The following is a 13,102-nucleotide window of genomic DNA, read 5'->3' as shown; positions in this document are numbered from 1 at the left end:
ACACACACTTTGAAGTATTCTAGGTCGTATTTAACAAGTATTATTCTAACTGCCCTTCCTTGCCTCAGTGATTTAAGTGACTTTTCTAAACGAGGTCTCTTGTGTTTCAGATCATAGCCTACCAACCCTATGGGAAATCTGTGGACTGGTGGGCCTTTGGAGTATTGCTCTATGAGATGCTGGCTGGACAGGTGTGTGTGTGTGTGTGTGTGTGTGTGTGTGTGTAATAAGTTTTATGAATAGAATTACTAAACCCAGTAGAAATAAAACAACAACAACTCCTTTATCAACAGCATTTGTATTCATGACAGAATGTGACAAAAAACAAACACTCATGATCGTAGCCTTTAAAACGTGACATGGTGTAATGAAAGGTTAGCTATTAAATTATACCCCTTGATGAGTTTTTCTCTCGTGGCATTAATAATATTTAGAGTAGATGTGACATTTTCAAATCCTGGGTATCTCATTTGGAGTGCATATTGTGAATGTGTGAGTGTTAAAGGCCTGCAGTGTTTTCATTCTGAGTTCAGACAAAATAAGCTTCTAATGATTCAATTAAAATGTCCTCTATTTGTCCTGCCTGCCCTCTGCTTCACTCCCTCTCCTCCCTCCCTCCCTCCTCCTTTCCACCCCTTTCTTCATCTTCTTCTTCAACTGTCCTCCTCTCCTCTCTTCTTCACTCCTCTCAACCCCTTTCACCTCCTCCTTCCTCCTCGACTGTCCTCTCCTTTCCCCTCTTCCTCCCTGCTTTCCTCTCCTCCCTCCACCTCCTCTTCTCCTCTCCTCTTCCCTCATCTCATCTCCCCTCCTCTCCACCTCTTTCTTCTCCTTCTCCCTCCTTAACTGTCCTCTCTCTTTTTCTCTGCTCCTCTCCTCCTCCCTCCTCTCTTCTCCTTGCTTCTCCTCTCCTTTTTTCCTCCCTCCCCTCCTCTCCTCTCCAGCCTCCATTTGACGGTGAAGATGAGGATGAGTTATTTCAGTCCATTATGGAGCATCACGTCTCCTACCCCAAGTCAATGTCCAAGGAGGCAGTCGCTATCTGTAAAGGGGTGAGTGCGCACACACACACACACACACACACACACACACACACACACACACACACACACACACAGAGTAGGGTATTAAATTTGTTTGAGGAAAGGAAGCAGGAAAGAGGGAAAGAAGAAGACAGAGAGGGACACCACAATTATCTGCACAATTAAAACCATTGTGAGGAACATTTATTTGGAGTGAAACAACATTGTCTGCTTTCGCTATCTGTCCTGCTTCCATCTCTTTCTCTCTCTGTCTTTCTTTCTCTCTCTCTCTCTCTCTCTCTCTCTCTCTTTCTCTCTCTCTCTGTCTTTCTCTCTCTCTCTCTCTCTCTGTCCTAACGCTCTAGTTTCCCATCCTTCTCTCTCTGCAGTGTTCATTGTTAAGCCGCTGTTTTGCTTTTTTCATTGTACATCCTCTCTATCTCTCTCACACACACACACACACACACACACACACACACACACACACATATTGCACTGCTCTAATAGCCTAAGTCTGTGCTGTGTGCTCAGTTGACTGTGGAAACTCCTCTTCAGAAAAGAGCGTCCGGTACCAAATGATGCCCTGACACTTCCCGTGTGTGTGTGTGTGTGTGTGTGTGTGTGTGTGTGTGTGTGTGTGTGTGTGTGTGTGTGTGTGTGTGTGTGTGTGTGTGTGTGTGTGTGTGTGTGTGTGTGTGTGTGTGTGTGTGTGTGTGTGTGTGTGTGTGTGTGTGTGTGTGTGTGTGTGTGTGTGTGTGTGTGTGTGTGTGTGTGTGTGTGTGAAGACTACATGAAGCAAGATATTTCCATTTTGAAAAAGAAAAAGAGAAGAATCCTGTAAAGTTAATGTTTCAGTGCTCCGCTGTGAATGCAGTGCAGCCTGAGAGCTTGATGTTGAGTCAAACTGTAGCTTGAGTAGCCTGTTGACAGTTTTCTGTAGCGCTTCATGTATTTTATAAGAGTAGATGTTTTTTATATACCGAAAATACTGAAATCAGGGACATCCTGTGTGGAGTTTTTCAGTCGGAACAGGAGTTCAGTCAAATACAAAATACGTTTTCTAGTCAAAGCTCATTGCAGCTTTCTGTCTTGTGTTTCATTGCATATTATTTTGGTATGTTTCAGCTGCTGGAATCCACACAGACACTGGTCTCCTTGTCTCATGATCCTCCAAAATAAATGTTACATGTCGGTGTGATATTAAAAACCGAATGTTGCGTGCGACTGCTGACATCTAACCTACGATTAACACCAACAGTTAGTGTGTGGAGTGTAATATGATGATTCTGTGTTGTGCTGAAGGAAGAAGGTTGTTTGGTTTCTGAATGACTGGCACCAACACACTGCTGCAACCCTTTCAGCATGAAGTAACATCGTCCCTTCACCAGTTATCTGTGTTGAAGGTGCATGTTTCCTTCAGTACTGAGGTCATGTTCTGTAGGAGGAAGCCTTGTGGTTTGCTTGTGTGTGTTGGTGTGTGTTGAGCACATGTGTGGAAAGGGAATGATCAGAGACATTTCCACTCGCCTGCTTCCACCCTGACCAGCATCCATATTTCATAGCCAGCAATGGGCCACACACACACACACACACACACGCACACACAAACACAGCTGCTACTGCAGAATATTTCGTAGTGTTAGGCAGATGATGTCTTCAACCACATGATTCTACAGCAAAGAGTAATTATGCAAGGATGTACTTACACACACACACACACGCAGCCTTTTTCCAGTGCAATTCCTTATTGTGTTCAGCGATGCAAGAAGCATGGCTAAGTTTTCATGGTGTTATCGTTAGTATGAAGTCAGAGCACAAGCGCATGAAAGGTGAACACGCAGTGTATCGATCGTCCAGAGGACAGGAAGTGTGGAGTTTGGCTTATCGACACCTTTGATAGGTCAGGCAGGTCAGCGGACGTCCGCGCTGAGCCGTCGCAACGCACCACGTCCACAGTAACGGAGGAGGCACACGCAACATCTGGTTTTCGGTGATTGTGCGCTCATTTTGTTCGTTCCTCGTGTCGTATAGACGCGCTGAACCTGTGTGACCTTTTTAAATAAGAGACTGCCGATGAAATGCATTATTGTAATAAGTGAATTACAGTATTCCTGCTGTTTTATAATGGCTTCAAGTATTTAATCAACTCCTTACACATTCTACAAACGGATGACATTATTCGTTATAAATCAAGCCTCAAAACGTTCTCTTTTATGTGCAATTTTAATGCCAAAATGTGAACCACGATTGCATCTGATCCGCATCAACACAAAAACTCACCACTCCACCCACCTCTGTGCCAGCAGCTTCCTTCAGAGTCACAAACGTATTTGATAGCAGAAGACCATTTTCACGCCCTGGCACACATTTGGTTATTTCTGAAAATGCTGAAATTACCCGTCACTGAAATGGCGACATTGTTTGCTCTGCTGCCGCCCGCATGGAAATAAAATAAATGCCATGATTGTGTAGGAACTAGGTTCTACCAGATGGCAGATGACCAGAGCAAGTAAGCCGTGCCGTTATCACATACGCCGTTAACTCCTGCAGTCGGTGACCTGTTTCGGTCCGGCTGCTCTGGGGTCTGCTGAATGTGTCTCACTCGATACTCACAGGGACAAAGACTGCAGATCCACCAAGACTCTCTTCAAAAGGAAAGAAGCTGCTGTGACTGTGATGCCTGCCCAAAAAAAACCACCAGATTTGGTTTTAGAATCTTGTAAAAAAACTGTAGCAGCACAGGTGTGGTTTTAAGTCTGCCCCACTGGGTTGTGCATGCATATTTCAACAATGTGTGTCAGTCAGTCAGTCAGTAAAGAAGGCCACAGTCCAGCAAAACGATATATATATATATATATATATATATAGAGAGAGAGAGAGAGAGAGAGAGAGAGAGAGAGAGAGGGAGCGCAGTTCAAATAATGAATTACATTTGTTTTATATAAAATATTCTTTACTCAACTGTTGACTTTCTGCAATCCTGTTAATTTAGGAATGTGTGTGTGTGGATGAGTAAGTGTGTGTGTGTGTTTATGTGCACACATGGGTGCGTGTGTGTGTTCAGTGTAAGGTTGACTGACCCGTGGAAAATGTTATTTTAGTTCTAATGTAATGAGTTATGACTGCTCCTCCTGAGGGAGGCACATCCCACCTACACACACACACACACACTGACGTCACTAGCCTGGATGCTTTTCTTCAGGTTTCCTGTGGACAGACACGATAAACGGTCCCTAATTATGCCTCTGGAAAACTTCCGCGGTAACAGAGGAAGAAAGCAGCAACAGCTCTTCATGTGTCTGCAGGCGGTGGTTCGGTGGCTCATATTTGATTCTCACAGAGAGACGTCGATGGGGGGGTATTAAAGGATGGTTAAAAGAAAGGAAAGAAATAATGAAGGTGAAGAAATAATAATAGTAATGACGCTTATCTATAAACGGAGATGAATGGAAGAGCGAATCATGGACCACTGAGGAAAAGAGACGGGAATGAATGAGATGAAAGTTTAATGATGCCAGAGGGGAAATTTGGGCCATCGCAGCCGGAGAGTGAAGATCAGATGCAGACCTGTCTTGTACTTGAGGATTATGCCTACAGTCCAGCTGATGCAAATGTGACAAGTCAAGACATCACATATTATTGAAATGTAATAATCAAAGTCATTTAGCCTGCCATCTGTTAGCTAAACATTTTTATTCTGTGACATTCCTGCAAGCTAAGAACTCTGTTAATGTGGCTGATTTAGTGTTAAAATACAGCGGGGCAGAGTTCGTATGTGGTCAGGGCTTAAGAAAAGTCTGTGTCGAGACTGTTAGCAAGAGAGACAGGTGGGTGAATATTACCTTCCAGATGAGGATGTAAACAGGAAACAGTGAAGGAAAGATGGAGGTCGTAAAGAAAAGGAGGAGGCAGTGAAATAAATATCATTTTGCATCTTTCAATTGAATTACTCTGCACTTTTCATTTGGCAAGTATTTAATTCACACAGGAGTACACAAGAATAGGCTTTTCCATGTGTTTTCTTTTCATACATACTATTTATTTATTGATATACCAGAAAACATGCTATATCGTGACAGAAGAGCCCAGTCCTACGGAGAGGGAGAGGTTGTGATGGAGATTCTTATGGAGGGACATACAGTAATTCTTTGCTCTCCGTCCGTCCAGCTGATGACGAAGCATCCAGCGAAGCGGCTCGGCTGTGCTCCGGAGGGGGAGAGAGACATCAGGGAGCACAGCTTCTTCCGCTACATGGACTGGGAGAAACTGGAGAACAAGGAAGTGCAGCCGCCATTCAAACCAAGAGCTGTAAGTCTGAACCCGACTTGACCCCAAAATAAGGAGATGCAATCCCTCCTATGAGTCGTGGGGCTAATTAGTCGCCCCAAGCCAGCAGAGACCAGGAGTTTAATTCCTGTTGGTGGTTAAATTCCTGGTAAAGAAGCTGCTTAGAGCGACGTCTCTCTGGGTCTAACTTCAACACCTATCTCTCTTCTGTTACTTTACTCATCTTTTCACTTTCAATGTGAGTGTTTCTGTCTCTTCCCCCTCCTCTGTATGGGACAATGGACACAGGTAAGTCAGGATATGGTGATGGTGATTGGGTTGACTGTGCGCTGATGAAGATAACACAGAGAATGTTGATGACGGTGATCGTGAAGAGGACGACGATGAAAGAGTGAAAGGTGCGGTGATGAATGTGGGTCGGATGAGGAAGATGTTGGCGATGACAGTGGCCGGGAATGAGGAGCACACTGGTGACAGCCACAACCGTGCTGGTGGAGATCGTCAGAATTTGTTTGATTTGGGAGTTAAGCTAAAACAGTTTGGTGCTTTTGTTAGGGTTAGATCAGGCGAGTGAAGCCAATGTGGAAGTGTCTTAAAACGTTCATTCTCTCTGCTGACCAGCAGGGGGCGACTCCTCTGGTTGTATAGAAGTCTATGAGAAGATGACTCTACTTCTCTCTTGATTTATTACCTCAGTAAACATTGTAAACATGAGTTTATGGTCTCAATCTCTAGTTTCAAGTCTTCTTCAATACGGCATGATGTTCATTTAGTACATTATGGTCCATTTAGAGTCAAACAGACCATAAAGCAGGGGATGCTTTAGGGCGGGGCTACACGGTGATTGACAGGTCGCTGCCGCTACCAGCTTCCAAACTCGAGGCTTCTTAGCGGCAGTCCAGAAACCAGTGGGTGACGTCACGATGACTACGTCCACTTCCTAAATACAGTCTGTGGGTCAGATTGAGTTTAGAGTAAACCTCAAGGGAACAAGTGAGCGTCCTTAGAGTCTCACCTGAAGCAACTGTGTGCTCGTGTTTTTCCTTTGCTGTGCTTTTTTTTCTCTTTTTTTCTTCTACAACCAAATTAGTTTGATCATAACGAGTCAGAATGATGTCATCTTATACTAAGACATACACACACACACACACACACACACACCATAACATGTACGCACACTCACACACAGCCTCAGGCCACACGGCTGCTGAAGAGTTTTCCTGAGTTGAGCTTTTTATGCAGCTGTCTTGGCCCGCTGGGGTTCTGTGTGTGTGTGTGTTACTGTGTGTGTGTGTGTGTGTTAGAGGTCACCATTTGGACCTGCTTTCACACTGGAGGTGCGTTCTTCTGCAGAGTCCTCTGATGTGACTACTAACATATGTTGTCTGATCTCTTCTTCTCTCTTCTCTCCTTCTGTATCGGCCTCTTCTCTCTGTTTGATCGTCTTTCTAACATCTCTCACCTGTCTGTGCTGTCGCTTCCCATCTCTCTCTCTCTCTCGCTCTCTCTCTCTCTCTTCCTGTCTTTCTTCTCCCTTCTGAGAACAATTAAAGGTTCAGATTTTCTTTTTTTGAAGAACCATAGTGTTTACCCACGCAGAAAAGTTTACAGTTCAGTTTGGCTCCTGAAGGTCGTTCTTTGATCTTGTTGGTCGGTCATGTGTGCATTCTTTTAAAGAGGTGCTCCGTAGATTTCACACTAAAACCATGTTCCTTCAGAGTGGTGTGTGATGGTGTTTGTCTCCAGACGATTGTTGAAGAAGGACGTCTGATTAAAACCAGTATCACTGGTTGAAGTGGTGCTTTGGTCAGAGGTTCCTAACTGTGATTATGGTCTGCTTCACACTCTGCGTGCCTTTTAAAGAGTCTGTTGGTCTGATGGTTGATCAGATGAGCTTTTAAATGTGTGATTGACTAACAGACGGATAAAGAATGGGTCCCCGGAGCTTCATTTACAGCTGTCGTCTTAAATGATCATTGTTCATCTGTCTGTCCATCGAGCAATCTGTCGTCGATCCATTCATCCATCCTTCACCTCAAACACTCCATCCATCCATCTGTTTACTGCTGCCACGCGTCAACCCATCTGTCCTGACACATTTTTATTTGTCCTCTCTGTGTTCACAGTTTTCTCACGTTGGTTTCTGTTTATTTGCATGTTCTGGGTCTCGGTCTCAAACGAAACCTGTCCTGGAGTGCACCCCTGTTAACAGAAAGCTCACAGTATACTCGCTTTCATTTAAAAAACAAAGAATTCAAATCTAACAGGAACATCTCACCTCTTCTTGCGTGAACAAGGCTCATAGTTTGGCCCAAATCAAATACAATAAGAAACAAAGGTGCTAACCATATCAGCCGGCTCGTGTACTTTGTGGCACTCGTTTCATTTCCCTCTGTGGCGAATTCTTCCCACCTGGTTCCCCACACAAGTTAAAACAAACGCAAGTAATTAGCTGCAAATACAATTTGACCCTGGTGTATTCCTCATTTCACATATTTCCCCAAACTATAAACAATCTGGCTTTAATTTCATCTGTTTTTTTTTTTTTTAATTTTGACAAGTTACAGAGATTTAATGAGTTTGTAGTTTTCCTCTGGGTGATGTTGTCAGAAGACACTGAATCCTTGTTGTGTTAATTAAAGCTCCGCGCAGTGATGGAGAGAGAGAGAGAGAGAGAGAGAAAGAAGGAAGAGCTCGGCCCGACGTCCCCGTGAGGCGTACTGTCGGGAAAATCTAGTTTTCAAGTTAATAACTTGTTTTATGTACTTAGACGGACGCACATCTCGTGGGTATATAAGCTCTTTTTGGGTCCCCAGTGGTCCGAACGAGGAGATGAAGTGGACTGAAATGAACAATGACTTCATTTTTCTTCCAAATTGCTTCTTGAGAAAATGAATTCTTCCTAATGTGAACTGCACAATACTCTGAGATGATTTTACTTTTCTGTAAGCACTTCGAGAGTTTGATTGGATAGTGATAATTGATCTTCTACTATTGCTAAATTTATACTCTCAATAATAGCATTTCTAATTAGCAGATGTAATTTCATTACGATGGCGTAATCGTCATGTAGAATTTTTATTTTTTCTCAAATTGCGCCGCTTCTGAGCAAATATCTATAGAGATTCTGAGTTATTCTCAGTTATTTGCATACTAGCTGGTTGTCTGATTTGTTTTATCGTATATCAGCAGGTCTTCACAGCTGCAGCATATAATTAACCCTCAATTACACTATTATCATCACATGGCTTTGAGCCTTTTCTTGTTCTACTATTGATAAATTCCAAGTATTACCGCCCAAAAATCAAGATGAAATACCAAGGAAAAGTTGTTTTTGGCTATTAACGTACAGCCATGGGGGGGGGGGTTAAATGCTCGTTATTAAATTGTTATAGCTCCATTCATAATCCAGTGTAACGCACTGCCACAGGACGTTTGAGACTTCAGTGGCCTTTTTCTGTTTTAAAATTGGAGTTGAATATGTTTCAAATATTTGAAAAGGGGGGGAAGCATGTGCCTGAGGCGCGCTTGATTTATGCTCTCCTGAGATGGTATTTTTGCATCACTTTGAAAGTAATAACAAATTACCTTTCAGCCAATACACATGGAGAGTTGAATCGAGCTCACCCACGGCGCTGGCACCTTGTTTTGATATTTGAAACCATGTTCAAGTGATGTCATCTCACACCCTGGTTCAACCCACCATTCCCCTTCTTTTGTTTTCCTCTCCCCCCCCCCCCCCCCCCCCCCCCCCCTCCCCCAATCCATCCATTCCTCTCCATCCCCACTCCTCCCGCCCCTCCCCTTGCACTCCATCCCTCCCCACCCTCCTCAACAGTGTGGACGAGATGCCGAGAACTTTGACCGTTTTTTCACACGCCACCCGCCGGTGCTGACCCCTCCCGATGAGGAAGTGATTCAGAACCTGGACCAGGACGAGTTCCAGGGATTCTCCTTTATCAACCCAGAGTTCCCAGGAGCTGATGCTACCCCCACTGCCGCCGAGCAGGCTTGATTTCAGCTCATGCACGCACACAAACACGTACATAATTAGTCCGTCCCCCCCCCCCGGTATCAACCCGTGTTCCCTGGATCACTCACACACACACACACACACACACACATATCAACTTTAAATATCCTTTAAATGATTTACAATGTTACAGGAGCCAAGAAGCCATGACTTAAACTGATACACAGACACACTGTATACCCAAAAACACACACATTTGTTGTTCACACTGCTGCAACCTTCTTCTGAGGGTCCATGTGCTCTATGAAAGGGCCTGAATGCATGTAGCACTCTAGTGCAGCCCAGAAAATAGGATTCAGACTGAGAAATTGGGATAATTTGATTGAACAAATCCTTTTTTTCATGCTTCTACGTGGTCAAAATGTGACTACTTAGCAAGATACGAGTCATCGACTTTATCCGAGCTTTGATTCAACTTGTGTCGCTCACAGTGTGAACAAAGTGTTTGTGTTCATTGGCCACACCTCATCAGAATAAATGGTGACCCTTAAAATCCAGACTTTAACTTGGGGAACAAAAATGTCATAAACGCAGTAAATTCACGCCCTAAATCCAGATTAGTAGTCAAGTCGTGAGTCCACGGCCAGCACATGAAAATGCACGACAGCATAATTCACATGTAACATAGCGTCAGCATTCCATTTTGTTACCTTTTTTTTTTTTTGGTGGAAATTGTGATTTAACTTTTCTTTCACTCATTCCTCAACTATTCTGTACTTCTGGTGTGCTTTTTGTTAATGTGCAGTAATAATGGTGTCTGTACGTTGATCCTTATCTTTAACCGGAATGCTTCACATACTTGTGCATGAGTTTCTATATCAATAATAGCCCGGGACTTCGTCTCCCAGCAGCATGTTAGCATCTTACCTCTGCACCCCTGTGCTCTCATGGTTTTTCAAAATATGTATTTGGTGTATGATTTTACGCATTGAGACGGTGGAAGATTTGTGCCACAACAGACCACAAATATCAGATTTTCGTTGTGTCTTATTTGCTGTTCAGCACTGGGCTCATGATGGTAAAATGCTGTTGGGAAAGGTAGTCTTTATACAGGCTTTAAGTCAGTTAAATAGATAATACTACTTCTTATACTCTCACTTTCTGTTATCTAGTATATAAGCAATGAAAGAGACTAGCAGTTAGTTTCACAAAAGCATGATTCAGATACCTGGGCATTTGTTTACAGCGTGTGTGTGTGTGTGTGTGTGTGTGTGTGTGTGTGTGCGCGTGTGTGCGTGCACGTGTGTGCGAACGAGCACTGGGTATGAAAACGCACGTTTGCATCTTTGAATGCGTGTCAGTACCTGCCTTCCCAGCGCCTTGCATTGGCCTTGCGTTTACATTTGTTTGTGTGGTGAATGTCTGCACCCCCTCTAAATACAGCAGTATTGGTATGATCCACTTTACTTCCAAACAGCGGCTCCACAAGTGGCTGAAGAGAAGAATAGAAGGAGAGATGCATGATATTTAAATTTAAACATTTAAAGATCATATCAGGTTTCAGTAAATGTCGACTAGAGATTAGTAATACTAGAGAAAATGTGTGCTTACATGAAGTCCTAATGACTTCCTCAAGCCTTGTGTTTGAATCATTGACGTTTGTACAGCAAAAACAAAAGAAAGAAATGCCACGAGCTGGATTTCAAACAGCGGACCAATATGTCATGCAGCTCTACTTCTGATCGAGATTCTCTGGTTACGTGGGAACGGATTTAAGGCTCAACTCACTATGATTGGTGTTTTTCAAGCAGCACATGAGGACACAGGTGGAAGCTATAGGCCTCCTTCTGAAGCAGGACAACACGTGTGTGTTTTGTGCGTCTTGTTTTCCTTAGCGAGCAATAACCTTGTTGACAGGAAGGCAGAACTGGTACTGAAGCAGCCTTCAGAGGGCTCAGGTTAGGACCGTCAGTCAGTCACATGCAAAAGGATACGAGGTTATGAAGCTTGTTAGTCGCCACGTTTATCCAGCTAAAATAGAAACAACATGGCCGCATCTTATACACTTCAATGCAGCCAACATTGCGTGGAAGGTGCTGAGAAATACGTCAGGGGGCCTGTATATACTTGTGTTACTGTTCTCCAGACAGATTGTCTAGAATTAATCTTTAAGTTAATCTCAGTAACATTTAATGGTGAAAAATGTAACCTGCATTTAGAAGAGATATCTTTTGGTTGACACTGGAGATTTGTGCTTCCTGACATGCGGCCCAGATGATACAGTGATCCAGGTCTCCTTTAGTTGCCTCATCACTGATCTAAATGTTTTCACACACAGACATCCGTAATGCTTGTTTGCATTATGTTCTGTGACGTAATTTGACATTTTGATTGGGTTAATTGATGAGAACTAACATCTTAACATCTGGAGAAAGTCGGTCCTGTCTGTTCTCTCTGCTGATGAGTTGAGCACAGTTGAGCAGCTTGAGCGCTTTCACGTTTCATCCACAAATTATGAGTCTGAAAGTAAATGCAGCTGTTGTGTTTTTATGACTTAACGACTTAACAGCTAAATATGTGTCCATCATCTGTGTCTACATTCATTGTCGGTATTTATTGCAGTCAGTGTCTCCTGTATTATAACGGTTAACTATATTTACTGAAACATAAACATATTATAACTGTGTCAAATGTTGATATTTACACCATGTGGTCAGTATTGTAACGGACGAGAGGAGAAGTCTTACTGTTTTCATGATTCCTTTCTGCTGAAGGAGAAGCAAAGTGAACTCTGCATGAAAAAAGAAAATGCTTTTGTTTAATCTTTTTATTATAGGATTTATACACTTTTGACATATTAGGGTAATTTCATATTTTGTGTCTGCATTGCTTCAAAGGTGTGATCAAAGCTACTGTTGTGTGCTATATGAGAAAATTATATACACAAAGAAAGGTTTAAAAAAAAAAAAAAGCTTCTCACAATGCTTTCCATGTGCCAACATTTTTTGTTTGTTTGTTTTCCAGGAAAAACAGGCATATAATAAAGGATTCAAAGATGTTTTAGGGGATCTTTGCTGTTGTTTTTATATTCATATGAAGTTCATTGAGTTTCAATGTGATCGGGGGGGAGGAAAGAGATTAGAGTGATGGAGGGTGAAAGAGAGAGGAAAACCAGAGGGAAGCAATTCCACAATGAGGGAGGACGAGGTAGTAGGAAGGGAGGGAACGAGGAAGCAGAGTGAGGCTCTGTGAAGCGGGGCAGGTGGCTACGACAGGCTGTGCATATTTCATGGCTGCCACTTATCATAAGAGTCTTTCCCTGATGGGGGAAGCGTAGGTCTGATGACTTCAAGGAAATAACATGCAGAACACGGCCTACATACACAGAGCCCTGCTGAGCCACTCAGCCGCCTTTAAAGCTGCTCGCTATCCAGCTGAAGTGGAGCTGCGGCTCCCACTATAGCTGCACATTTACATCGAACAGGGGTTACTGGATCTCCACTTTCCACTAGCTAGCAGGCTACAATATCGTGTTTACGATGGAAAAACAGCATCTTCAAGACACCAATTATCCACTGGGAGTGTTTCTGTCTGTGATCGCAAGAACGGTGAAAGCACGTGAGGTTCAAAATCTATTGATGAGAAGAGAAAAACTTTGATGGAGTTAATCAAACGCATTGAGATGACTTTCGGGTTCTTCACATTTAGGTGGACTGCCGAGGCACGTGACCATAAGAGGGTGACATCTGGCTCAGATGTTTGTTTAAGAATAGGATGTTTTGCTGTTACTGTCCACAATTTAACCAATCTTTTTTTTTTT

The 13,102-nt window shown here is 43.2% G+C and overlaps 1 protein-coding gene across 2 annotated transcripts in view; it reads left to right on the top strand.

The window, feature by feature from the left end:
- The window catches only part of LOC142945122 (protein kinase C beta type-like), an 84,906-nt gene that overhangs the window by 61,713 nt on the left and 10,091 nt on the right, over window positions 1–13,102 (top strand). The window contains exons 14-17 of one of the 2 annotated variants that reach the window (XM_076086488.1): window positions 111–191; window positions 945–1,052; window positions 5,190–5,330; window positions 9,148–12,340. In XM_076086488.1, the coding sequence (XP_075942603.1) occupies window positions 111–191; window positions 945–1,052; window positions 5,190–5,330; window positions 9,148–9,324 (507 nt within the window). In that variant the 3' untranslated portion in view covers window positions 9,325–12,340. Of the gene's footprint in view, window positions 1–110; window positions 192–944; window positions 1,053–5,189; window positions 5,331–9,147; window positions 12,341–13,102 lie in introns of those variants that run through there. The other variant, XM_076086489.1, reaches the window with a different exon arrangement.

The sequence above is a fragment of the Anarhichas minor genome, unplaced genomic scaffold (assembly GCF_050575085.1).
Source record: "Anarhichas minor isolate MPS153535 unplaced genomic scaffold, ASM5057508v1 ptg000007l, whole genome shotgun sequence".
NCBI lineage: Eukaryota > Metazoa > Chordata > Actinopteri > Perciformes > Anarhichadidae > Anarhichas > Anarhichas minor.
This window is presented reverse-complemented; position numbering and strand designations above follow the sequence as displayed.